This window comes from Cnephaeus nilssonii (assembly GCF_951640355.1).
Source record: "Cnephaeus nilssonii genome assembly, chromosome: 16".
NCBI lineage: Eukaryota > Metazoa > Chordata > Mammalia > Chiroptera > Vespertilionidae > Cnephaeus > Cnephaeus nilssonii.
In genome coordinates, this window is record NC_137087.1 from 15227852 (window position 1) to 15252456 (window position 24605).

Sequence of the window (24605 nt, forward strand, 5' to 3'; positions counted from 1 at the left end):
ATTCACCAACGTTTCAGGTGAAGAGAGACAAGGGTACATGTGTATGTACAGCATTTGTCCTAGAAAAGCAAGGACTAGTGACATTTGCGTTCAGTTTTACTAATTTTGATAAACCTGATCGTTTTCCTGTGCGTCAGGGTGGCACAGAAATATTAATGCATCAGGTGAAGCCAATATGAGCAAAGGGGCCCATTTGTCGAGAGCTGTCACCACGTGCAGGTGGCCACGTCGCATGCCCAAATGTGGAGAAACATCAAGGCCACTCCTGACTATTAGGCCCATTGACTCTCACTTGAGGTACGCAGATCAGATCCAACAGCACCCGTGCCACATTCCTCCCCCCTGGCGGTGTCCAAAGGCTCAGTGTCTCATTGCTATGAAGAGTCGTTATTCTGTTTATTCTGCTTGAGAGGAGAGGGCAAGGAGCTTTCTCAATTGCTCGCAGAGACCTCAGGCTGCACCAAGCATTCTCTTGTTTATGAGTGGGTTTGAATTGCTCTCTGTATTTCGCCAAGCTTGGTCTGGCCTTTTCTTCAGTGCAGATGAGTAAATTTTCACATATGGCTTGTAACACATCCAACGGAGAGAACACATCCAGCAGGGATGCTTCAAAGCCAAAGCCCTGAACAGGTGTTACTGAAAAAGGAGGTACAATGACTTGCAGAGAGGAGAGGTGCACGGTGACAATGGCAGGATGCAACTTGCCAGGAATGCAGACTGCGAGGGAGAGTGTTGGGTCAAGTGGCCTGGAGGTCTTGGGATGTGGATTGAAATGTGCAAAGGGCTAGTGTTGGAAGGGCCGCTTCACAGATTTCTTCTGCTTAGAGGAAGATGGGTGTCTGTTAGGCAGACATTCCTGTCTTTTCTCTGATATAAATTAGGGAATTAAATCCTGAAATGGTAGGAAACCTCAGAACAAGGAAAGCCAGAGAAGGGGTGGGTTTGTGTATGTTTGGGGGCTTTGGAAATCATGCCTAGTATAGGTATGCTTTGGTATGTTCACCAAAGGATGCTCAGTGAATGCCCAGTGCTATAAGAGTAATGCCTTCATCATGCACTGACTAATCTTTACACTTCTCACGGCACTGACATCTTCTCACATTATCTAGGCAAACCCAGAATAGACATCTTCTTGCCTTCCTACCATAGCGCTTTGGGCAAGTTTGAGAAGTCCTCTATTCCTTAGTTTCCCCATGTGTAAAATGGAGATAACAACAGGACCTGTCTCAGAGAGTGGTTGCAACTGTGACTTAGGGTCTCATTCCACAGCTTACTGAAATTGCCCCTACGACTTTTCCATCTCTAAAAGGGACATGGAGACAGATACTCAGTGAGTTTCCTGTGTTCTTGGAAGAGGGCAGGAAGCTTGGAGAGCAAGCAAGAGGGGAACAGATGGTGGCGAGAGATGACATTTTTAAAAATTCTATTATAATTTTTTGATGGTGGTCTTGATCTCAACCCATCCTTGAGGTGTGGTTGGTGTTGGGACTTCCCATCATCACCCGTCCTAAATTGCTTTATGAAGAGTTGGGCGCTGCTTCTTGTTGATTTTCTCATTAGCGAGATTCGATCTACGAGTGGGGCCAAGAGTGGGCCCCTAGACTTGATGTGAGAACAATCTAGAGATGGGCTGAGAAAGTATTGATAAGGATTCTGCTCTCCTGCTCTCTCCTCCTCCCTACTGAGGGCAGAGTCCTCTGGATGACCTTTCACACCTATTCACATTCTCAGTGCGCTGCCGAGTTCAGGCACTCATTTCTTCTCACCTGCTCTAGCACTGCTACCCTCCAGTTAATTATTCTCTCTTGCCACCAAACCTCCACCACGTTTATTATTTTAAAACACATATTGGATCATGTTATCATCCTGTTCTAAAGAGGGAAAAAAACACACACAATTTTGGATGGCTCCTTGTTTTCAGTAGGACAACCTCCAACCATGACATTTCAAGGCCCTCCACAGTTTGGCCTCAACCTGTGTGTCTAGTTCTGTTTTCCATGTAAGTATCCTTCATCTAGTGAATCTCTTCAAATGTCTTGTTTTTGTTATTTAACGTATTTCTATAACGTTTTCCTGTGCCTGGATTTTGTCCCTGTCCTCCTCCGGCTGATGGGAGCCTATCCATCTTTTAAAGTAGGGGTCAGCAAACTGTGGCCTGCAAACCAAACCTGGCCTACTGCCTGTTTTAGTAAATAAAGTTTTATTGTACAACAGTCATGGCCACTCATTTGCATATTGTCCAGAGCTGCTTTCAAGTGAAAACAGCAAAGCTGAGAAGTTGCAAATGAAAGCATATGGTTCACAAAGCCCCAAAGAGTTACTACCTGATGTTTACAGAAAAAGCTTGCTGACTCCTGCTTGAAACACAGCTCGGATGTTGTCATCTCTGTGAAGGCCTTTTACTGCCCTTCTGCCCATCTCATATCAGAATTGATGGGTCTTTTTCCTGTAATCCTATAACACTTCCTGTAAACCCTGTGCAGAGCGGTTTCCATGTGGAGCTTTTTAGAAGTCAACAACAGACGGCTTTCAATGGTCTTTGGATTCTCAGTGTATTGCACCCAGTGGCCAAGGCACACAGTAGGAATTCAACAGACATTTGCCAAATACTAGACACTGAGTGGAGAATGTGTTTCCACAGTTCATTAGGCATGTATTTTAGGGGGAAAGTGTGTCTTGAGTCCAGCGATCTTTCTTCTTGTTTGCTTCTACCATCTTGAACGAAACATGTGTTTCTGAACAGCTGCTCCCTGTGGCTGCGGGAGCAGTTTTGAGTAGCTTGATCTAGCATTGATCGCCCCTTCTTTAGAAGGTGACACGTTTCTTCCACCGCTTCTGCTGACAGGCACAGGATTTGGACACTGTAGTGGGTCTGGGATGCAAATGTATTCCCCTTCCATATGTCGTTGGGTATTTGAGTCCGATGGGCAGAGGAGCACGCTGGGAAGGCATGGCTAACCCATTGTTTCATCACATCTGCCTCTCAGGCCTGCAGTGCTCTTCCAACTCCAACCAGCTCTCCCATCCACCTGTGATTCCTCATCCATGTGAATTCATCCCAACTGCTCTGGAGGCGGGGCTTCGCCTGTAATCCCCCAGGCCCCAGCCATCTTCAGGGACCTGCTCTTGCTCTGCTAATGCACTGGATGATACTCTGGGAGTTAGATCTAGGCAGGGCAACCCCCCAGCTCATATCTTGGCAACCCTAAGTTCCACCAGATTCCCCACTCCCTCCACATCTGCCCACTCCTGGCAACTGGCTCTCTACAGCAAGTGGTGACCAGTCGATGTGGGAGATGAGCAGCTCTATACTTGAGACCCGTGTAGTCTAGTTCCTGGGGGTCCTTACTAGAGACACTGGGCTCAAAGGAGGCGCCTCAGCATTTGGTGCTCTTTATACATATGTGTCACCCAACGTAGACACGTGGGAGAGCTGAAGGTAAAGAGTTTCCATCGGAAATAGCAAGATTGATTGTGTGTGTGTGTGTGTGTGTGTGTGTGTGTGTGTGTGTGTGTGTGTGTGTAAGGGATACCCTTTAGGTTGCTGCATGAGCAATCTTTATTGTTGTTAGAGATTAAATCTCAATAACTTTCTGAAATTAGAGTGGGCTTCTCATCAGCTCAGTGGGCAGTGGCGCTCACCCTTCCCCTCCCCTTCCTCCTGGCTCTGGAATGGGATCAGCATGTAGTTTTGCTTGCGATCAAATCAGGGCAACATAGAAACTGTCATTTTTCATTTACTGGGGCCCTTTGATCCCATTTGGGGTTTATTTGTTTCAAGTGAAAAAATAGGAGCCCTATTGCATACATCTATCCTGAAGAGTACTTTTTTATTTTTTTCTGTTAGAGATCAAATCAGAGTTGTAAGTAGTGTGGTCATTAGTTATCACCACCAGACTTCACAGCCTACACTTTATTTCTGTTCTTACAAAGTCGCCAACCTCCTGTGTTGCATAACGATCCCTCGCAGTGGAGCTATAATATGACTTTCGTGGGCGCCTGGGTGTTAATTTATTTCACAGTTTCCTTTGCAGATATAATCAGAGTCACCTATCACATTCCTGTTTCTTCCTTTTATTGTGTTCCTTTGCTATCTCGTTTGTGTGATCTTTTTCTGCAAATGACAGGTAGTGTTTCTCTGCTCACTGTTTCAGTGACTTATATTCTCCAACACTTCTCTATTGCCATTTTAAAAATATAACATTTTATAGATGTAATCTTAGTTATTTATAACTCAGGTTTTGTTATATGGGAAAATTTCCTAAATGATTCATTGGCTTAGGTACATTTTTTTAAAGAAAGGGAAAATATTCTTTGCAAAAATATTTTTCTCAAAATTGTAAAGAAGGAAAAGCTCTCAGTACTATTATAATGCATTTTCCTGACTTTTTTAGTCCATTGAAATGTATGAAAATTATTTTTATGTAAGTGATCAAATTGTGGTATTTAATAACACGTTGTTAGCAGCAAAAGAGCGGTCCCTTTTGATTTATTTGGATATTTACTGGTTGACTTACAGTGCTTTACATATTAGAATTGGTTTGTCAACAATTAACATTCTAGGTTTTTATATAACCCATACTTCAGGTAATAGAGGATTATTAAACTGCAACCAGTGTGTTAGAAATCTGCCGACTGGTAATAAAATTCTTATGTATAACAGCAGCTGAGAAATACTGCTGTATATTTATGCATAGATTGCAAGATAGATGGCCCACAAACCAGAAGGGCTTGCAGGTCGCCAGCAGGTGGCGCTGCTTTTCTATAAATGAAAATCTCCACCTGGCTGTATTCTAGGGACTACTACCATTGCCCCCCTTTCTGCTTTTCTTTTCCAGATTCTCTGTCCTTTATTTCTCTAAAATGAACGCCTAAAACTGAGGGTTTTTTCTGTTTGTTTGTTTGTTTACTTGCTATTTTGAGGAGATACACCTCTGCTAAGACAATACCTCTCAATTGCTAAGGTTCTTTAAATCCAACTTGCTTCCCTTAATACTCATTTGGTACAAGTCCTAGTTAAATAAATGTTACTATGTGTTTTTTAAAAATATATTTCTATTGACTTCAGAGAGGAAGTGGGAGGGAGAGAGAGATAGAAACATCAATGATGAGAGAGAATCATTGATCCACTGCCTCCTGCACACCCCTATTGGGGATAGAGCCCACAACCCAGGCATGTACCCTGACCTGGAATCAAACCGAGATCTCCTGGTTCATAGGTCGACGTTCAACCATTTGAGCCATTCCAGTGGGGCTAAATGTTACTATGTTTTTAAAAGGGAAGTACACAAAACAAGATTCTCACCCCTAAGTTTGCATTACCCCCACCATCTGATTACTATGAGGAAAGTCCCCATTTTTATCTAATAGTTATTTATACAAGTTAATTCCTTAGGCTTCGTTCTACAACAGGATGAGAAACAGTTTTATAAAGTTGGGTTATGCACTGGATTAATGTGCCATAGAAAAATAATTTTAATGTGATGCTCTTTGGGTCTAATGTGAAGAATGTTGCTTTGCTCCCTGGGTCAGAACTAACTTTCTGACAAACAGAATCAGAGGGTTGTTTCGTTTTGTTTAGTTTTTTGTTTTAATAATATTGTCTACAAAAAAGATAATCAGCTCATCAATTTGGGCATCAATGAGGAAAAAAATACTGTTAATGTGGTTCTCTTTTTCACACCTCTTTTTCATTCTTTTTACTTTATATTTTAAAGACACAACTCTGCCTTTTTACTAACTCTTGTTTTTATAAAAGCTACACTATTCCTCTTATACAGGGTGTTGGGTGTAAATGTGTGCCTGTATGGGAGACAGTGGATTTATTGAGGTGATGGAAGGGGAGAATGAAGAGACTTCCGAGATGACTCATTTATTTATTTTCTTTACTAAGTATGACCTACCAGATCATAAAGAACTTTGAATGCAAATATTTTACACTTTTTGTAACTTAAGAATTTGAAACCATTCTTTTTGATACTCTAATTGGAATTTTCTCTTTTGAATTTTTAAACTTCTTTTAGACACACTACAGTGCAGGTCAAGGATCCAGATAATACTGGTATAATGGACATCCTTACTTTATTCACTCACTTGCTTTTTTTTGACAGAGAAAATCCTGAAGTGCTATTGATTCGGTAAAACCAATGAGTAGAGGATCAGGGAATATTTCCTTCTCAGTGAGTTCATTTGAAAGCCCTCATTTTGTTGAAATTTTTTTTTCTTTTTTCTTTTTTTCCAAACTATGGATTACAATCACTTTTCTTGTTAAAGTCAAACCCTGACGGCTTTCCTCCCAGTTCCCTTTATAGGGGGACGGGATCCACTCGAGTGTTGAAACAGGAAATAACCGTCCACAGTCAAGAGTGGATGTACCAGGCTGAGCTGCGAGGCAGCAGCGCTGTGAATTTCACAGGACCCCATTTCCAAGGCCTTAAATAACTTTATTTCCCTGTCAAATACACTCTCCAGAATAAAAGTGAGACCTCCAGTGGAACTGGACCACTGCCAGGGGCCTCCTGGTTTTTAGTTTCACACACATGTGTGTGTGTCTTATCTGAGACCCTTATAACTTTTAAGTGGCTCAAAAGAAAGGAGGCAGAGTTGGGGGGTGGGGAAGATAGACTCTACCAAGATGCAAACCACCCACTGCCCTCTTTAAATTTGAGTATTTAAATAGAAAACACACACACACACAACTTTCAGAAGACTCAGATTATTACCCATTATTTTCCAATTCTGTCATTTGGAGTTTAAAGCCTTATACTATCTGTCCCTTATACCCTGTCTATAATCTTAAATAAATCTTCCTGTTCCAGCCACCTTGAATTCCTTACAGTTCCCTAGATTAGTACTCCCCACCTCCTTGCTTTAGTTCAGGCTGTTCCCTCCACCTAGCACCCCTTCCCGAGTTGACACAGCATCATGGTTTGAGTGTCTCCAGTGTGCCGGGCCCTGTGTTTGATTCTGGGGATACACAGGGGGGCATGGCTGACATCTTTATCCCTCACACTCATGTTTCACGTGTTAGAATTTTCCCCCGGCCACCCCAGACCTCATTCATTTAGCCTTCGCCTGACACTATCCTATAACACCTTTTAAACTGTTATTCTGTATCACTTGTGAATTATTTTATATATACATATATATAAACAGGTGTCCCCAAAATATATACACACCTTAACAGCTGATAGCTCAATTTTGAAAATGAAGTGTATTTTAATAAACTCTGCCTTTATAATTATTCAAAGTGTGTGTATACATTTTTGGAGGGCCTCTCTAGCAACTCAGAGATATTCATCAGGAACATCACCAGAGGCTCAGCAGTATGAGGTATTCAGAGATTTGTAAACTACCAGAGAGGAGCTTATAAGTCTAGTTGGGAAGTAGGACACATGAAATGGAAAACATAGTCTAATGCAAAAGAAATAGATAACAGAGGGGTGTGAGATGGGATGCCAAGAAAGGAGGGATTCTGTCTTGTTATAGTAATCTGGGAAGGCTACCTGGAGGAGGCAGCCTAATCTATTTTTTGAAGAGTGAGTAGAATAGGTAGGTGAAAGGAAGAGGCGGGAATAGTGGAGGAGTCAGTGCCCCTTTACCCCATCATTCCCCTGCCCCTCCCCCATCTCCCATGTGCATGCCCCAATTCCATGACCTCCCACCAGAAATTCAAGGGAAAGAGCCCATCACAAGCAGGCAGCATGGATTTCCTGTAATTTAGAGGGAATGGTAGGGTTTCTCCACGTTTCCATCTGATTTTCATTTGTCATTGCCCTGAATGGTCCCAGCCTTCTCCAGTTGAGGGTCGTTTAAACATTTTCTGGCTTTTCTTGTTTTTATGACACTTGGCATAGCCTAATTATTTTGACCTGAGCAGTTCATTGGGGCCATATGAAATATGGGACAAAGGTGACAGTTGAACAGGATGCAGCGAGTGGGGCGGAGGGGGGGTGCGGGGGTGCGGGAGGTGGCGAATCTCACCCTGTTCTGTGCTCGGACACCAGACCAGCTGTTTGGAGCAGTGGTGAGAGAGTGGGTGCAAAGCCAGAAGGCAGCAGGCACATTGTGGTGAGGGCCCACTGGCAGAGAGCTCCAGTTTCGTTGATTTTGCAAAGCCCAGATAATCATGATAGGTAACGTTTACCAAGAGCTTGCCAGAAACTCTCACAAGCATTGCTCATGTTTTCAATCCATTTCACAATAGCCCTATGAAGAACGTTTCTCTGGTTATTTCCATTTTATAGGTAAGAAAACCGAAGTTGGTAATTTGCCACATAGCCAGGTTTGAACCCTGCAGTGTAACTTCGGGGCCTGTGTGCCTAGCTGTTAACTTCCTGCAGCTCATGCTGAGTTGACATTTGTGGAGGGATCGCCCGTATCTTAAAATCTTGATGTCATTGAGTGTCGCTGGAGCCAGGGCCAGAGGTGTAAGAGGGGTGCCTACCATATGGCTGGGCTGCAGTAAGGAATGTGGGGGGATTTGACCAGCTGGTAAGCTCGTGCCCCATGAGACAGTTCCTGAAATTGAAAAGTCCAGTCTTATGCAAGATCTTCAAGCAGAAGTTAGAAGTCACTATTTTATGGACATCTTCAGACTTAGATCCTGTGAACCAGCTGGGGAGTGCCGGGCGGAGCACACCGGACAGTCCCGGGCTGTCAGCGTGTGGCCTCCGGTCATCTCCTTCCAGCCCACAGCCTTCCGGATCCTGGCGTCCGCATCTGTCCGTGGGGATAACAACAGATCTGGTGACACTGCGGAGTTGAGTCACTTATCTGAGATCAGAATTCTCGTGAGGGTCAGAGGGACCAGGGCAGGTGGCCCAAATCTGGAAGCTGGTACCCTCATGCTGTTCTCATGGGCAGAATTCTGACAGCAAGTGATTGGATTGGAAGTCAGCAGACCTGGGCCCTGGTGTCAGTGTCATCTTAGTGTAGCCCAAAGAGGGTGAGGCCAGAGCATCCCTGAACCCCTGCCAGCCCCGCTCCTGCATTCCACACCTTGTTCTCTGTGATGAGCAGAAAGCGGCCCAGGCCAAATAGACGGACGAGCATTTTAGAATGTTGCACGGGATGCATTTGAGGATAAATTATAGTGGAATACAGATCATGATTTTGTAGTTCAAGAACACCTTTAGAAGGTGACTATGCCCTTAAGAAATATACTAAATGCTGTGTTTAGTGTAAAATCACAATCTGGGACTGGTCTTACCTCCCAAGGTTAAAAGCATTCAGCATTTCTAAAGTGTTCTGGCAGAACATTCTTCATCGGGCCATGTGGTGTACCTGGGTTGCACTAAAATCTCATGCATTTTACCTTTATCTGTGTTTCAGAGAAAGTATCGGGGCAGCCATCTGGAATACATATTAGAATTCTCGGGGGCTTTTGATATGACTGGCTCAATGGAAAATATGGTGTTTATGAATGAGCTGATAGTAATAATGATATTAATAACAATAACGGCCCTTACCTGTCTAACAGCTGATGGTTTAGAGAACCATTTCACATATACACAATTAGATTCTAGGCTGGTCTCAATAGTGAATCACTGGGGCAAGCATTATCTAAAAAGATGCAAGTAACAAAGTGAAAATGGGAATGAACATGTGATTGACATTTTCTGCCCGTTATGTTTACTTAGCGGTCTAAGGGGAGGAAAAACAAAAAGAGAAGAAGCATAGCATCTGAGTCAAAACATACAAGCGAATAAAAACCTGTACCCAAAGCAGGACTGTAAATCGGCCCAGCGGTCGCCAGGGGTGTGATGGGAGGTGCGAAATAAGGTCCAGGAGAGGCCTGCGCCGCTCTCCGTTCTGTTTCTCACCCTGGGCAGGTGGCAAAGCTCCGATGCCCGAGGCAGCAGGATCTTCCCTACGCTCCTCTGGATGTCTGACAATTTGTAAATCCCCAAGGCAGCCTTCCTGGCAAGGGTCTTCCTTACCAATCTCATGCAAGCAGCATGAAGCGATCAAAAGAATAACGCTTGTTTTGTCTTTGTCTTGCCCGGTTCGGCACAAGGGAATGAACAGACAAACAGGCAGATACGAAATAAGAGACCTTCTGCGTGAAGACAGGCGGGATGGCAGGACCAGCAGCAGAGCACCCTGGGCGATGGACAGGCAGGGCCGGGGCTGGAGGGAGGCGTTTACTGTGGACACCCCGTGTAAGGGGCCAGCAAAAACCTCAGTAATTAAGATAGATGATAGTTTAATGCAATCTTTTTTTAATTCAAAAGGGGGGCAGGGAAATGCCATGATGAATAAAAAGTCAGAATTTTAAATAAAGAGAGGATAAATAGCGTTTTTAATGCTGGGATCTAAGTACTGAATTTCATGTCAGTAGCAGGTATAACAGTCAGCCCAACAGAAGACTGGCAGCTGCCACCACTCATATGGGCACTTCCGCTGTGCCAGGAACGGTGCCCTGAACGCACAGGCATTTTCTCTGGGTGCATTTCAGAGGGACCTGGTTTGTTCTACAGTAAGCCCGAATCTACTTGATAATAAACCATATCAGAAAAAGAGTTCCTTTATAGGCTCCATAAATTCCATCACAGTCCATTTTGTCTTTGTTAAATGTGTGAGTTGGAAATTACTACCCCTTTTTTTTCACAATGATCAATTTAGACACACAGCTCAGAAAGATCAGCATTCACTGAGAAAAATATATCAGCATGCTTGTATCTATTAAGCCCTATTGCTTCGTAGGCTCCAGCTGATGGTTTTATTAAGTATACTGCAGGAGGGGAAAAATCAAGGATAATTATAAATTCATAAATACATAATTCATTGGCATAAAGTGATTTTAATGGGATGGATGCAGAATTATCTGTTTCCTCACGAAAATAACAGAGATGTTCTGATTAAGCCCATAATCTAGTCTATGTGAAATCCAGCCAAACTGATGGGACACATTTCCCTTTCTGAAACTACCTTTGATAAGAAATGCATTACAAACTCATCAGTTTGGCTTCCTGTTAACAAAGAGACAGCAGCCGTCTGGATCATTCTGGATTCACAGTGAAACTGCCACACCGCGTATCCTGCAACGAATGCTGTGCAAGTTTGACAAGGGGCAGATGAATCCAGGAGTTATTGTGCCGGGGTTTAAATCTGTGCGGCAGCTGACGCTTGAAATAATCATCTATATATCGCTCTGAGCGAGCCAGGGAAAGGTTGAAGCTGTATATTTTCAACATATCTAGCCTAATGGTTAATCTGTTGTCCTGTCGGGGCTCGTGCAGGGTGGACTTGCAGCCCACACTGACAGCTTCAAGGAACTGCTCCTGGTAGATGTGGTTCGCCTGATTCTCAAAGTGCAGGGTGGATGGCTGTAACTTAGCTTGAGTTGGAAAAGGGGAAACTCGCCCTGGCCGGTGTGGCTCAGTTGGTTGGGCATCCTCCCCTGCACCGAAAGGTTGCTGGTTTGATTCCCAGTCAGGGCACATGACCAGGTTGCAGCTGAATCCCTGGTAGGGGGTGTGCAGGAGGCAGCTGGTTGATACTCGCCACACACATCCACATCACGGTTTCTCTTTCTCTCTCCTTCTCCCTTCCTCTCTCTCTCAAAATCAACAAAAATATTTAAAAGGAAAGAAAAGGGGAAACTCACCTGACTGGTTTCCCCAAATGCAAGGGCACCTGCAGGACTAATAGTAGGCTGGGTGGTAAGGACATTCCAGTCACCAAACTATCTCTGTCCCTCCCAACGTCACCAAATTTGTTCACTTAGAGGGGCTCCATGCATGTGTCCTTTATTGTTTAGTCATCCTGGAAGATTGAAAAAAAAAAACAAAAAAAAAGTCTTTTTAGAAGACAGGAAATTAGAAAATTGTGAGAAGGTAAATAGGGGGGTCAGCAAACCTTTTCTATCAAAGGCCAGCTAATAAATATCTTAGGCTCTTTGGCCATGCAGTCTCTATTGCAACCACTTGACTCTCTCATTGTAAAGGGAAAACAGATATAAACTATAGGTAAACAAATGACTGGCCATGTCCCAATAAAAATTTGAATTTTGTATAATTTTAATGTGTTATTAAATATTTTTCTTCTTAGATTTTGTCCCCCAACCATTTGAAAATGTAAAAACTATCTTGGCTGGTGGGGCTCAGTTGGTTGAGTATCGTCTTGTGCATAGTAAGGTTGCTGGTTCAATTCTGTGAGGGCACAGGCTAGGGTTGCAGACTTGATTCCCAATAGGGGTGTGCAGGAGGCACAGCTGATCGATGCTTTGCTCTCACATTGATGTTTCATTCTCTCTCTCCCTCTCCCCTCCTCTCTCTCTTAAAAAAAATCTTAAAAAAATAAATAAGAATGTAAAAATTATTTTTAGCCCATAGCCATACAAAAACACATTTAAGACAACAGTTTACTAATTCCTGAACTTGAGAAATATAAGAAAGAAGGCAGCTTTTAGTGCCAAGGCCTTGGCACATTTCATCCCTCCCTGTTCTGAAACCCTAACCCCCGCAAGCACGCACTGCCCCTGCCAGGGCTACGTGAAGGAGTCTGGTACACTCTTTGGCCTCAAAATCTTTACTAACTTGTTGGTGTTGGGAGTAGTCAGAGAAGGAAAGGAAAGTTGTAAAGAGGCTGTTTTTATTGGACTCCTGTGTATTTTTCCCAGTTTAATTCAAAGTAACAGTTATCTTTCATCTCCTACCTTCCCAGTCTCCAAGCTCCATAGCCATAATTCAAGGAAAATTCTTGCATTGTGCATTTTAGTTGCGTATTTGCTTATTCATCTCTATCTCATCTCTGAGAAGCCAATACCGAGTGATCTTTGTGTGAGCCTTTTCTTTGCCTTTGAGCTGATGGAGACAGTCTGTTCTGAGAAAAAAAGAAAGAAAAAAGCCAGGCAACCAGATGGAATTTTCTACCAAATGCTGAGCAGAACCGAGCATTGGGCAAGTTATTACAGCAGGTCAAGTTCTTAGTGAAGATATATGGGCTGAGATTCTAGATACAAAGACTTTGATGAATGTTGGACTCTGACCGAGATACATATAGAACAGGCTTATGGTCTGCGATGGGATGCAGGAATGTGAGTCTGGCATTTTCCCTTTGATTCTAGAAGATTCGTTGGGCCCACAATGTTTCTGTAGAGAACATTGCAGTGCAAGTCATGTAGATTCTGTCAACACACTTATATACTGTTTTTCTCTCTCCCATGTGGGAGCTGAATTCTTTCATTACTCTGTGTTGATGGACTCAAAGTTACACAATTCAGGTTTCCTAGGCAGTGAATAAAGCCAGAAATATACCCTGTGATTAACTTCTACATAACCTATTGTTCCTTAAAGCCTCCCTTCTCATTCTCGTATTAGCTCCACAAAAGCCAGAGATGTAAAAGCTCCAACAGGCCTCCCCTCCTCTGCCTTCTCCCCCTCCCTGCCCCTTCCCCTCCCTGCCCCTCTTCCCGCTGTGGGCGGGCGGGCGCTCCCTGTGCCTACCCCAGGGCAGGTGGGTTACTTACAGATGCTTTCTGTCCTCATTGTACATAATGGCAGGTGGTTGTTTTTTCTTTAACTTACACCCTCTAGGTTTTCCAAATAAATGTATTTTCTACTTCTCAGGTAGAAGCTGTGAAATTATCTTGCCTGATAATGTATGTGATAACGCCATGGCTCACTTGTAGGGGGTCATATATGCTCTATGTTGGAGATATTATTGTTGGCATTGCTTTTATTTTATTTTATTTTTTAAAATATATTTTATTGATTTTTTACAGAGAGGAAGGGAGAGGGATAGAGAGCTAGAAACATCGATGAGAGAGAAACATCGACCAGCTGCCTCCTGCACACCCCCCACCGGTGATGTGCCCGCAACCAATGTACATGCCCTTGACCGGAATCGAACCTGGGACCCTTCAGTCCGCAGACCGACGCTCTATCCACTGAGCCAAACCGGTTTCGGCTGGCATTGCTTTTGAGAAGCAGCATCTTTTCATCTTTTCATTAACTGTGTTAATAGTCACCGTGATCTTTCAAAAATAGCTTTATGGCTTGATCTTATCAATAATACTGCAACGTGTTTACCAAAGTTCTTGGTGATATGTGTTATCCCAAGGTTGTCAGAGCAGAAACTGTCGTTGTAAGGACATCACCCACGCTAGCTCCCCAGGTTCAGATACCGAGCTGCCCACCGAGCCTCTAGGCATAGAACGTGGCTGTCTTACCTTATTCTTGCTGTGCTTGGCTGCCCAACCTCACTGACGGGCAGGTGCACGTCCTCCGAGGGGACTCATCCTGAAACAGCAGTCAAGTGCTCCTTCACAGGAAGTATAGGACCCAGCACACCGAATGGGTCACTTTTCTGGCATTTGTGTTTCTTGTTGCTGCTGATTTTGCTACGTGGCTAACGGAGACACCCTCACCCTCTCTCTAGTCTGGTATGTGTGCCAGGCAGCCAGGGTTCTAGGGGTCTGTGATTGTGAGGCAGGAAATGTCCCCCCGTAAAGCAGGTGCCGTCCTGAGCTCCAGTGCAGGGATCGCTCTAACGTGGCTGCGCTGGAAGACCTTCAGGTTAAGTAGCCCAGACTCCCTGGTGAAAGTCTTAGGCGTCTGTATCAGAGGGAGGACAGGTCAGCCTGGAAGTTCTGTCTATTGTGAACTACATATTGACTGTAGTACTGTGACTGGTAGGATTTTTCTTGGGGACAAAGTCTGATAAACCCACAGAAATCAAGAAGCACACTGTTCAATCTGTAGGCCAGCAGTTTTGCCCTCTCTGTACCCTCATTCACGTCCTGAAAGACTGAAAACACACACCCACTCTTCACTGATGTCCCTCGTGACACAAGGGTAAAGGACACCCCCCTTTCTTAGGACTGGCAAACCCCTGGCATTTAATGCAAGTTAGGCAGCGATATTGCAACCAAGGGGCTGGCTAAGACAGTGGTTTGAGATGAAAACTGTAGTCTAACCGTGTGGCTGATGACTCAGAATATAATGATCCGTCAGGGGGTGCGTTTTAGCAGGCTTCGGGAGAGGGGGCTTGCATCTCTCTGCTGAACTAAGTTTTCCAAGTCTGTGTATGTGGAAGGCAGGGTGGAACTCCATGCGCTTGGAAATTAATTGCACAAATAAAATTATCTTCTGATACATTATCCCTTCTGACACCGATGGCAATAACACAGCAAAAAGAATTTCCAGAAGTCATCAGGGTAAAAGTAAAGAAAACTCTCAATGTAGCTGTGAGGAAGGAACTTCCATTTTAATTCAAAGCTATCATTCTAGTTCATGTTAAAGCTGGTTTTCAACTTTTCCAATGAAGAACTGCACGGAGGATTAATTTCCGTTTTCTTTTCTCGTTATTGTTTGGCAGTCAAGGTGGAAGCTAGATCGCGCTACCCCAAAGACCCATTTGAGTGCAAGAACGCAACTCACAATTCTCAGCTTGTGACCAAGCCAGGTGAAGGAGTCCTGGAACCCACCCCAATGTGTAGCAACTGCCCTGCACCCCTCATGCTTCCCCTTAGCATGCTGAGCTCAGTTGAAGAAGAAAGATGCAGTACCGTGGATTTCAGCATGCATTGAGCATTCTGGGCAGCAAAATACCAAAGAGGAAAACCATAAAGAACAATAAATAATAATTAAAACTACCCTCCCGCCAACTCGCAGCTCGCTCAAGATTTCAGTCGGGAGCCCTGTTAGCTAGATGCCTTTTACGTTCAAGCCACTTTGCATGCCTCTTACTCTGAGTGATTCCAGTGTGAATATGACATTACTAATGACCTGCTAAGTGTGTGCAGATGTGGGTTTCTCCAGATGTGGTGACTAATAATGTAATGTGGAGATAGCCAGTCAACTCATGTTTATGGGTCGTTTGCCTTTTATTACATTTCTGAGTTTATTTGCTTTGAACTATTTCTTAACTCCAGCCAACAAACTCACCTTTAAGTCTCAGAGGGCATCATCCCCCCTAAACCCTGTTGAGGAAACAGGGAAGAAGGAATGTGCCCTAGGCTGGAGCTGAGCAACGGGTTCATCGTATATCGGGGCCCCAGATTATTTGGAAAAGCTGAAAGTTGAAATCATTGCCCATTTGACTCAAAGGGCCCACAAAGGCATCGGTGAACCTTGATACACTGTTTGCAAGCTGGCTAGGCCAATAAAAAAAAAAAAAAGGATTTCTTTTAAGAAAAAATCCAGTAAAATATATGATCATTTTGAACTAAGCCCAGAGTCCTGGCCAGTGTTTCTGGAAGATATTGCCTTGCTTTTTGCTTGAAAACAGAATGACGATGAAAAGTCGAGCAAAATGTTGTTACAGATGTTCGACTCTGCATTAAGGCTGTTGGAATTACCACCACGTCCTCAATCAATTCCCAGAACTTTGTCTGGAGGTTATGTCACCGAAATAATGAATCCTCTTTAGTCAAGTATAAGCAAACATGTTAAAACATCGTTGTAACTTTAAATTAAAGTCTAGCGCCAACCGAGGGATCCTGGCCTCATTAGACTTGCCTGACATTTTTCTAGCACTGAGTCTTCCCGACTGTAAAACTGTTGGATGCAGGGCCTGTTAGACGGGCGGGCGCTGGGAAGTTACGGCAGCACATTAAGTGTTATACTTAGGGATGTGCACAAACGAGCCCTCGGATTTTATGAGGACGCGGAGACTGGAGGGAGTTCAGCCCCTATAAAAATTCCGCCTTGGATTCCTCAACTTGTTTGTGTTTTAAAGGAGCTGGTAACTCAGGTTCCTTTAACAGATCATATCTTCAGGAGGCTTCCACAGCTTGAAGCAGGGAGAGCCAGAGACCGAGGTGTACCGTAATTAGCCAGAAAGCAGGCTAACCAGGAACCTGTGAATGTGTCGGCATGAGGTCAATCCACGTGCCTTTCCTGAAAGTATGTAAATTTCAGTCTCCCCTTTAATCCGTTTTTATTCCTCTCATGTAGTCACAGAAGCCATGGAATGAAAATTTTATTTTATAGCTTACCTGAAAGTTTTCCTAGGTTTGCTTTCTTTAAATATGCAGAAACCGGCAGTCAAGGATAATAATTAAATATGGTTTATACCCTGCTTACGAGAAAGAAGGGATCACTGCTGCTCTGGTGGGATCTAAGCCATCCGTAATAGTCTCCATTGCACAGCGTTCATGTTTAAGCTGGGGACCTTTCCCCGTCTCTTCAGGGAGCGGATCTGCATTTCCAGGCTGTGAGCGCAGGAGGAAACCTTTGAACATGGGTTTCACCGAAGAGAACAAATCCCACTTTAAATGCAGTCTGAATATGATGGATGATCTTTCTGACTTGCAATGAAAATAAATAGTTTCCTTGCATAGAAGGAGGCATAACTTTAGCAGCAGAACGGGGTGTCTCCCTGGAGCTGGCTAACAGGTATCAACTTGCAAGTCTTCCCTCCCTCTGAACATCACTGCAGGTAAACAGACAGCGACAAGGTGCAAGGAGAATGGGCTCTTTACCAAAGATGGCTATTTATTGTGGGCCCAGTGCAACCGGGAAGACAAACATTAAGCAAACGAATCCAACAGAAATGCCGGCGAGTGTGACTTCTGTTCAGGTCCTAACTAATATGGACAAAACCATGGCAACCTCTGGCGGCTTTGAGTCAAGTTAGCCATAGTGGACTAGGTCCGAGAGCCTTTTGGATATTTCATTCGAACCATTGAAAGGCTCATGTGATAGAGAAGAAAAGACCTTTCATCCCCACGAGTCCCACAGCCACGCACACACATTATTTCGTTTGGCATGCTACTCAACTAATCTAGGTCCCCCGTAAGTGGTCCACATTAAAGGGTGACCTTGTATTACCAGTGGAGTCGGCGTAAGACTTTCTGCCCCATTCTAAGATGGGGAAAGTGCAAAAATGCACACACACACACACACACACACACACACACATTCTCTCTCTCAATCTCGGTCTCCTTGCCTTTCTGCCCCATTATTGGCTGGGATGCCTGGCCCTGTCCTGTGAAAGCAAGATGAATTCAGGTCAAGCTCAGAGTGCCTGTTTGCTCGCCGAGAGATGCATATCAACCCTAAGTGATTTTTTTCTATACCATTTATGTGGCTGGTATTTCTTTCCTTTAATCTTTTAAGTGCTGTTTAGTCTCGGTGTGATTTGCTGTGGATACTCATTTCCGATAAGATGCGATATCCTCCCAGGCACATGGTTCCAGCCTGGAGCCCTAAGTGACTGATACGGTCGCAGCCTGAGCACGGGCCTCTGGGGGGATGGGGCGGGGGGCAGAGCGAGTGGTTCTGTGGGCATTTACAGGTGCTTCCTTGCCTTCGTTTCTTCTGGAGTAGCTCTCAGTTTGAACCACGTTCTTGTTCCCTTACCCTGTGTCAGCCAGAATTTAGACAACCTTAGGCTGGCAGTGGAATGGGGACGGGGTGCCAAGTGTGATACCTTGAGGCAGGTCCAGAAGGTCGTTGGGTGACTGTAATCCCTTATGGAACCATGTGTCATACATGACACACTAAATGTACTCAGGGTCTTCAGGGAAGTGCCATGTAATGCATGTGCTGAGATGGGTCTTTCTGGATAAGATCGAGTAGCTGAGGTGACAGTTTCTTTCCAACCCATGACTTGTACGCCATTAACATACGTCAAGCATCTTTCGATGTCGTCCCTGCTAATATTTCTCTTCTTAGCTTTAAGGTAACTGCTGTGCACTCCGGGTTTCGGGGTGCTTCCCCCCACCCCCCCTCTGTGTTGCAGTCAACTATGCAAACCCGAGGATCCTACTTTTCCTTCTTGCCATTACAGCTTTAGCCTGAATTGTGGGGGTGGGGAGAGGGGAACTAGAATTTTCCCGCCGATGCCCTTGGAGGGCCGGGCCGGGTGTGCATCTGCTAATTTATCAAGCAACTCTCTGAAAAAGAAGCATGGTGCAGGCTGATACCTCTGCAAAGCTTGTGAGTGGGTGTCCTTGGGCAGAGGCAGTGGAGTGTGCTGTGCTGTGTGTGAGCCGAGCTTCACATTGCTTAGCGCGCTGTGTAGCTTAGACATTCGGGAAACAGCGTTTGGTTTCCACCCCCCTGTGCTGCCCCCCTTGCCTGCCCCTCACCACGTCATCGGAGACATCATTCAATGGCAACCTCCTCCTCCGTTTGGGTGCCCTTCTCCTGCCCGGTTCTCCAACCTTGCAGCCCCGTCCAACTGTCCTGATAAATTAGGAAAGTTTCCCATGCGTGCAGCCCCCCTTTTGGGGAGGTGCAGGGACAAGGGCTGAGCGGGCTGCGGATTCCTGAGCCAGCACGCGCCCCTGTCCCCAGTCCTGAGTGACTGAGACGTTGGCTGCGGAGGCCTCCAATCCGAGCCTCTCTCCAGGCTCTTCCTCGGGCGCAGGGACCAGGGACCAGGGAAGCCGGTGCCTTTGCGGAAGCAGAGGTGCTGCTATGTCCAAACAACTTGATTTCTGATTTTGGTTACGAGAAAACCCATTCGATTACCCAGCAAAGCAAAGTAACCACAAGGACCTCTTGAGAGTAATGATTGCGTGCCCCCATCTAGAGCACTCTATTTTGTATGCGGATAAATCACGACTTCCTTTCTTTTTTTACGGCAGGGTGCGTACAAACTGTTGTAGTCTGTTTCAAGTGCATGTTCAAACACTGGAGTGTAAAGAGGCGGCTCTCGCCTCCTCTCAGCTGGCTTCTCGGACTAACACGGGGGTCTTTGTCACTGGGTCCCAAAGGCAGCCCTGAGTTCCTAGTGCGTGACTGAGCTGTGAGTGTGTGTCCTTTGCTATCTTGCCTGTGTTGCGCAGTCTGCCCTCACACTGTCCATAATCTCATGAGCTGCCTGTATTTCCAGTTGAAGATGAGCAGCCCTCGACGCTGTCACCAAAAAAAAAGCAGCGGAATGGAGGCATGCGGAACTCCCCCGGCTCCTCGCCCAAGCTGATGAGGTAAGGAGAGGGGCCCCAGGCCTGGGGGGTCCCCTCTAGCTCCTCCCCTCCCTTTCTCACCCGCTCCCCACCAGCCCAGGCCCAGCACGCCCCTTCCCAGCAGGCCGGAGTCAGGGAGGGATGGGGTCTTAGATGGCTTCTCAAAGGCTGGAATATTTATTCCTTCAGCTTGTCAGCAGTTAATGATAGAGCTGAAAAAATCCTGTCAGGAAAAACAGTTGGAAAAGCTGTTTGAAAGATACACAGGCTTTAAAGGCGGAGCTGTCACCATGTCCTGTCCACGTGTCGCTCCTAACCCGCAGTGGCACTAATGACGGTGGCAACCAATCCGGGAACGCGTGGGCCAGCTCGCCTCCGGCTAGTCTTTCCGCTGGGGCCCCTGTGAGGACGGCTGTCTGTACTGAGGGCCATATGTGCGATGTATCATCACAATCAAAAAGGAACCTGAAGATTACCCCCCTTTCATCCTGTCGCCTGAAATCAAATTTCTGTTAATTGATTTTGACTGATAAAAAAAGTCCAATAATCTGTGGACTTGCCAAAGCAAAGTTCAAAAGTAATCCTGTTCAGCTCAGACCAAAAGCAGTATTAATTATGAAATACAATGTATGCTTTCTCTCTCTCTCTATCTCTCTCCCACCCCCCACCCTCTCTCTCTCCTTCTCTCCCTCTTTCCCCTCTTTTCCTCTTTCCCTCCCTCTGTCCCTTTCCTTCCTCTCTTTCCCCTCCCCTCCTCTCCCCTCCCCTTCCCTCTCCTCCCCTCCCCTCCCCTCCCCTTCCCTCTCCTCCCCTCCCCTCCCCTCCCCTTCCCTCTCCTCCCCTCCCCTTCCTTTCTTCCTATCTTGACTATGGAAATAGAAAGTAAAACCAAATTTCAGCCTGTTCCTCTTCTTGGCCTCTGTCTTTTATCTTCCCTTTTTTGTCTTCTTCTGCCATTCTCTGCTTATTCCCCACAATGCCCTCACTCTCTCGCCTCTCAGAGCGGCAGGGGTGGTCTCATGCTGGCACTGCTCTGCCTAAGTGGTCACAGCATGGAGACACCCACCATTGCTAAGTTACTTTCTTCTTTCCATTTGCCTTGAGCACTCTTCTCCCTTTGGTTATTGGACATGGATGGTGATTTTTCTCTCCTTCCCCCTTATCCCCCACATTCACATCTTCCGGGCCCTCCCCCAGCACCTTTCTGGGACAGAGGTGGGCAGTCTCCTCCATGCCCTTGAGGACACAAGGTCCCATGGAGGACTCACCGGCCGCATGTCCTTCCCATTGCCACCATCTCTTCCTGTGAGATGTTTCCTCACTAGTCCGCTGCCTTCCCCTCCGCTCAGTCTTGCTGGGGTCTCACTGATTTACATGTTGGTTTGCAGTTTATGAGGAGGAATGAAATGCGCCAACCGCCAAGCTTCTCATTCTTATGAAGCCAGATGTCCTGCTAGCATTCATTTCCTAGTCCCTCACCTTTAGGTAATCGCCTTATCTAATGCTAATAGTTTTATCCATTTAAAGTAGAGAAAAGCTCAGGCGTTCTCTTTTGCCTAAATTTAGAGAAGCAAATGATAAATAAATAAAGAGAAGTGTCTGAAAAATCTGAAACCTTTGGAGCCAAATTCCCTGTCCCTGTTTGCTATGTAAAGGACGGCTTATTTCTTTGATCTTGAGTAATAATAATTCTGAGGAGTTATACTGTTTTCATATGCTTCAAAGCTGTGTCAAAGTTTTGCTGCTTAAGGGTCCTTCTTTATTCTGCTGGCTCTTGGGTGCCGAGATGACAGGTCCTCTGTACGGCGTGGAAGCTTTTTTAAGTCGTAGCCTTCAGCAAAACATGAAATTACCAAATCCAGGGTAACATACTTCTACACAAATGCCTTTCCTGTAGATATATTATACCATATATATTAAATACTTTAGTGTTCCACGCTACATTTTATGTGCAATAGAAAGTGATGGCTTGAGGTAGCCTGGAGGGGACTTTTTTTCCACCAGTAGAAAAAGCCAGTGTATACCGGATCAAGTACGGTTTTTACAGGACTTTCTGCCCGAAGGCCTTTGTAAATAAGTAATGATCAACAGATTGGCTGTGGGTTTTTGAAAAGCATGCCTCTGTCAGTTTGCATGATGGGGGAGGATTTTCAAAGTGGGGTTTGCTTTCATTGCCTGTCGGCGAGGGGCCGGGGGAGGCAGTCAGCCCGGGCCGGCGCTGTCTGTTCCGCGCTGCGTCAGGGCTGCTCGCCGTGGTCAGGCGCGAGCTGAGGCTTGCCACGGTGCAGAGCTCACGTTCCCGGTGTTGGTGCCTGTGGGCTGCGGCGACGGCCAGGGCTCCTGTCACCCCGGTGCTGTTCCCCACCGCCCCTAGGGTCCCAATCACGGCTCAGCTGGAACGGGCTGTCCCATGACCAGCCAGAAAGTCTCAGACACCCGTGGCTTGCTCGGGTTGGGGTATCTGGCCCTGGCGACGAGGCTGCCAAGGCTGGTGGTCGCTACATCCCTCCTGTTGATCGAGAGAAACAGAGGCTCATGCAGCACCTTGTGGCTTCACCAGTCTCCCCCCCCCCCCCCCCCCCCCCCCGCCCCCAATCTCTCCAAACTCTCCCTTTCTGCTTTACAGAAGACCGGACTTCCAGTCCTGTTCCTTTTGATCCTGAAAACCCATTCAGGAAGCTAAGGGCATACTGAAGTGGGCTTTTGGACACGCGTTTGGGGCTTGCCGTCTGAGCAGAGTCACTCACTGTGCGTGTGGGCAGGTTTCAGGGGCCGACGGGCCAGGACAGCAGTAGCTCCAGGAGAAGCCGCAGAGTCCAGACGGGCGAGGGTGGGATTTAATTCACCACCGTGGCTCCTGCGAATAAAACAGGCTTCCGGCTGGGCCTCCGCACTAATGGGTCTCCGTCTCCCTTTGTCCTGGTATCAGGCCCACCCTGATTTCTAAGGGTCACTTATCGCTCTGCGCAGTCATTAGGTGAACAGCCTTGTTTGTGTGTCTGGATCAGACAGGATGTTTTTGAGTCATCCTGACAGAAAACAACTCTCGCAGTCAGACTGAGCCAAGTGGCCAGTGTCTGTGCTCCCAGCCAGGGGTTCCTGTGTCATCACAGGCGACCTTTGGCTTCACAGCCCCCCGGGGAGAGGGCCATAGAGGTTCCCAGGACCCTGGTACTCTCCGTCCTTGCTGGTCTCTCAACATGGATGGATTTTAGGAGCTGCTCTGGCTTCCCTGCACACGCCAAGCACCCTCCGCTTCTCAGGCCTCCTCGCTGGTGGGCTGTGCCTGTAAGGATAGCTGGGATTCCTCAATTGTAAGGCCTTCCGGGCAAGAACTTTGTCTCTAAATAACGAAGTCAAGGGTTCTTAATTTGGGGGTCTCACAAGCCCCACTGAACAGCCAATGAAAACCCTCCAGCAGGTCTCCCCAGGGAGAAAGAAGGGGTGCGGGGCACCATTTTGCCTACGGCTGCAGCGGCTTCATGTATTCCCGACACCCGTGCCCAGGTTACAGCCACACACAGCTCTTCCCCGTCGTTGCTTCTCAGATGCTTCTTGGGCTGAGAATACTTCTCGTGTGGGCGGACAGCACAGAGGCCCTGCCTGGGCTCTCACGCCCTGTCCTCAGATGGAACCCACCCAGGCTGCGCATTCCGGCCAACTGCTTCTAGCCTTGTCTCAGATTCCTTTCCATCCAGCCGGTGCTCAGTGAAAGCCTGCTGCATTCAGGTGTGTGGAGGGTCTGTGAGGAGGAAAGGAACATGGATTAGGGCAGGTGTCCATCTGAAAACGCTAGTTTCATGGAGGAGACAGACCAGCCTATACAGCAAAATAGAGGAGGAGCAGTTTGGATAGCTACCGGCATGGACAGAGAGCTGACGTCACCTCTGAGCCTGTGTGTGTGTGAAGAAGGTTCCATTTAACCGGGTCCTGAGTGAGGAGGAGAACTCCCTATTGATGATATTGCCTACCCTGTGCACTGCTTACCCGGGGCCACGCATCCTTCCAAGAGCATCATGCCTGTGAACTCGCTGAACCCAACTACAGCTGCAGGAGGAGGAATTACTCTCCCCACCCTCCCTTTACAGACGGAGAAGCCGAGTCACAGCCGTAAGGTCTAGTAAAATTCAGTAAGTCGTAGCTAATGAGGAAGAGTTGAACCCATATTATTAACTGCCACGTCCATGTCATTAGCTCCTTCACTGTTGGTCCCAATGGAGGGCAGAGGGAAAGTGCTCAGGCCACAGGAAGTGGCTTAGTGAACCCTGGAGCACTCACTCCCCTCGTAGGTGTTGGGGAAGCATCGCAGGTGTTTGAGGAGGCAGTGCCCTAACTTGTGTTTGGGAGGATCGCTGGTGACCTCCCAAAGAGACCACAGGGACACGTGGTACATGAATACGGAGGTGTGAAGGGAAGGCCCAGCCCACCCAGCCTCTGCCAAGGTCCTTGGGGCGCCAGACCACCAGGGCCTGCTGTAGAACAGCAGACTGGAAGTGGCTACGGGGTCTTCCAAGGACCCACATAACATGAGCATCCCTGACGTCAGCTCACGTTACTCCCATTTCCCCAGGAGCTAGGGGATTTTGAGAAAGACCGAGAAGCCTGGGCTGTGAGGATTTATACACCATGGGTTGGCCAAAGTCATAGTCCCCAGCTGGGCCAGTAAGGATTATGAACAACCCCAAAAACAGAAAAATTGAATACTGTGAGGGAGCTTCATGTCATGAGACTGAGAAAATAC

At 46.4% G+C, this 24605-nt stretch overlaps 1 protein-coding gene across 21 annotated transcripts in view; it reads left to right on the forward strand.

Moving 5' to 3' along the window:
* The window catches only part of KCNMA1 (potassium calcium-activated channel subfamily M alpha 1), a gene marked incomplete at both ends in the record, with an annotated part of 694964 nt that overhangs the window by 590772 nt on the left and 79587 nt on the right, over positions 1 to 24605 (forward strand). For 18 of the 21 annotated variants that reach the window (XM_079794081.1, XM_079794087.1, XM_079794070.1 and 15 more), the window contains one exon: positions 19792 to 19885. In XM_079794081.1, coding sequence (XP_079650207.1) covers positions 19792 to 19885 — 94 coding nt within the window. Of the gene's footprint in view, positions 1 to 15324; positions 15412 to 19791; positions 19886 to 24605 lie in introns of all 21 variants that reach the window. The other 3 variants (XM_079794084.1, XM_079794074.1, XM_079794075.1) reach the window with 1 other exon arrangement.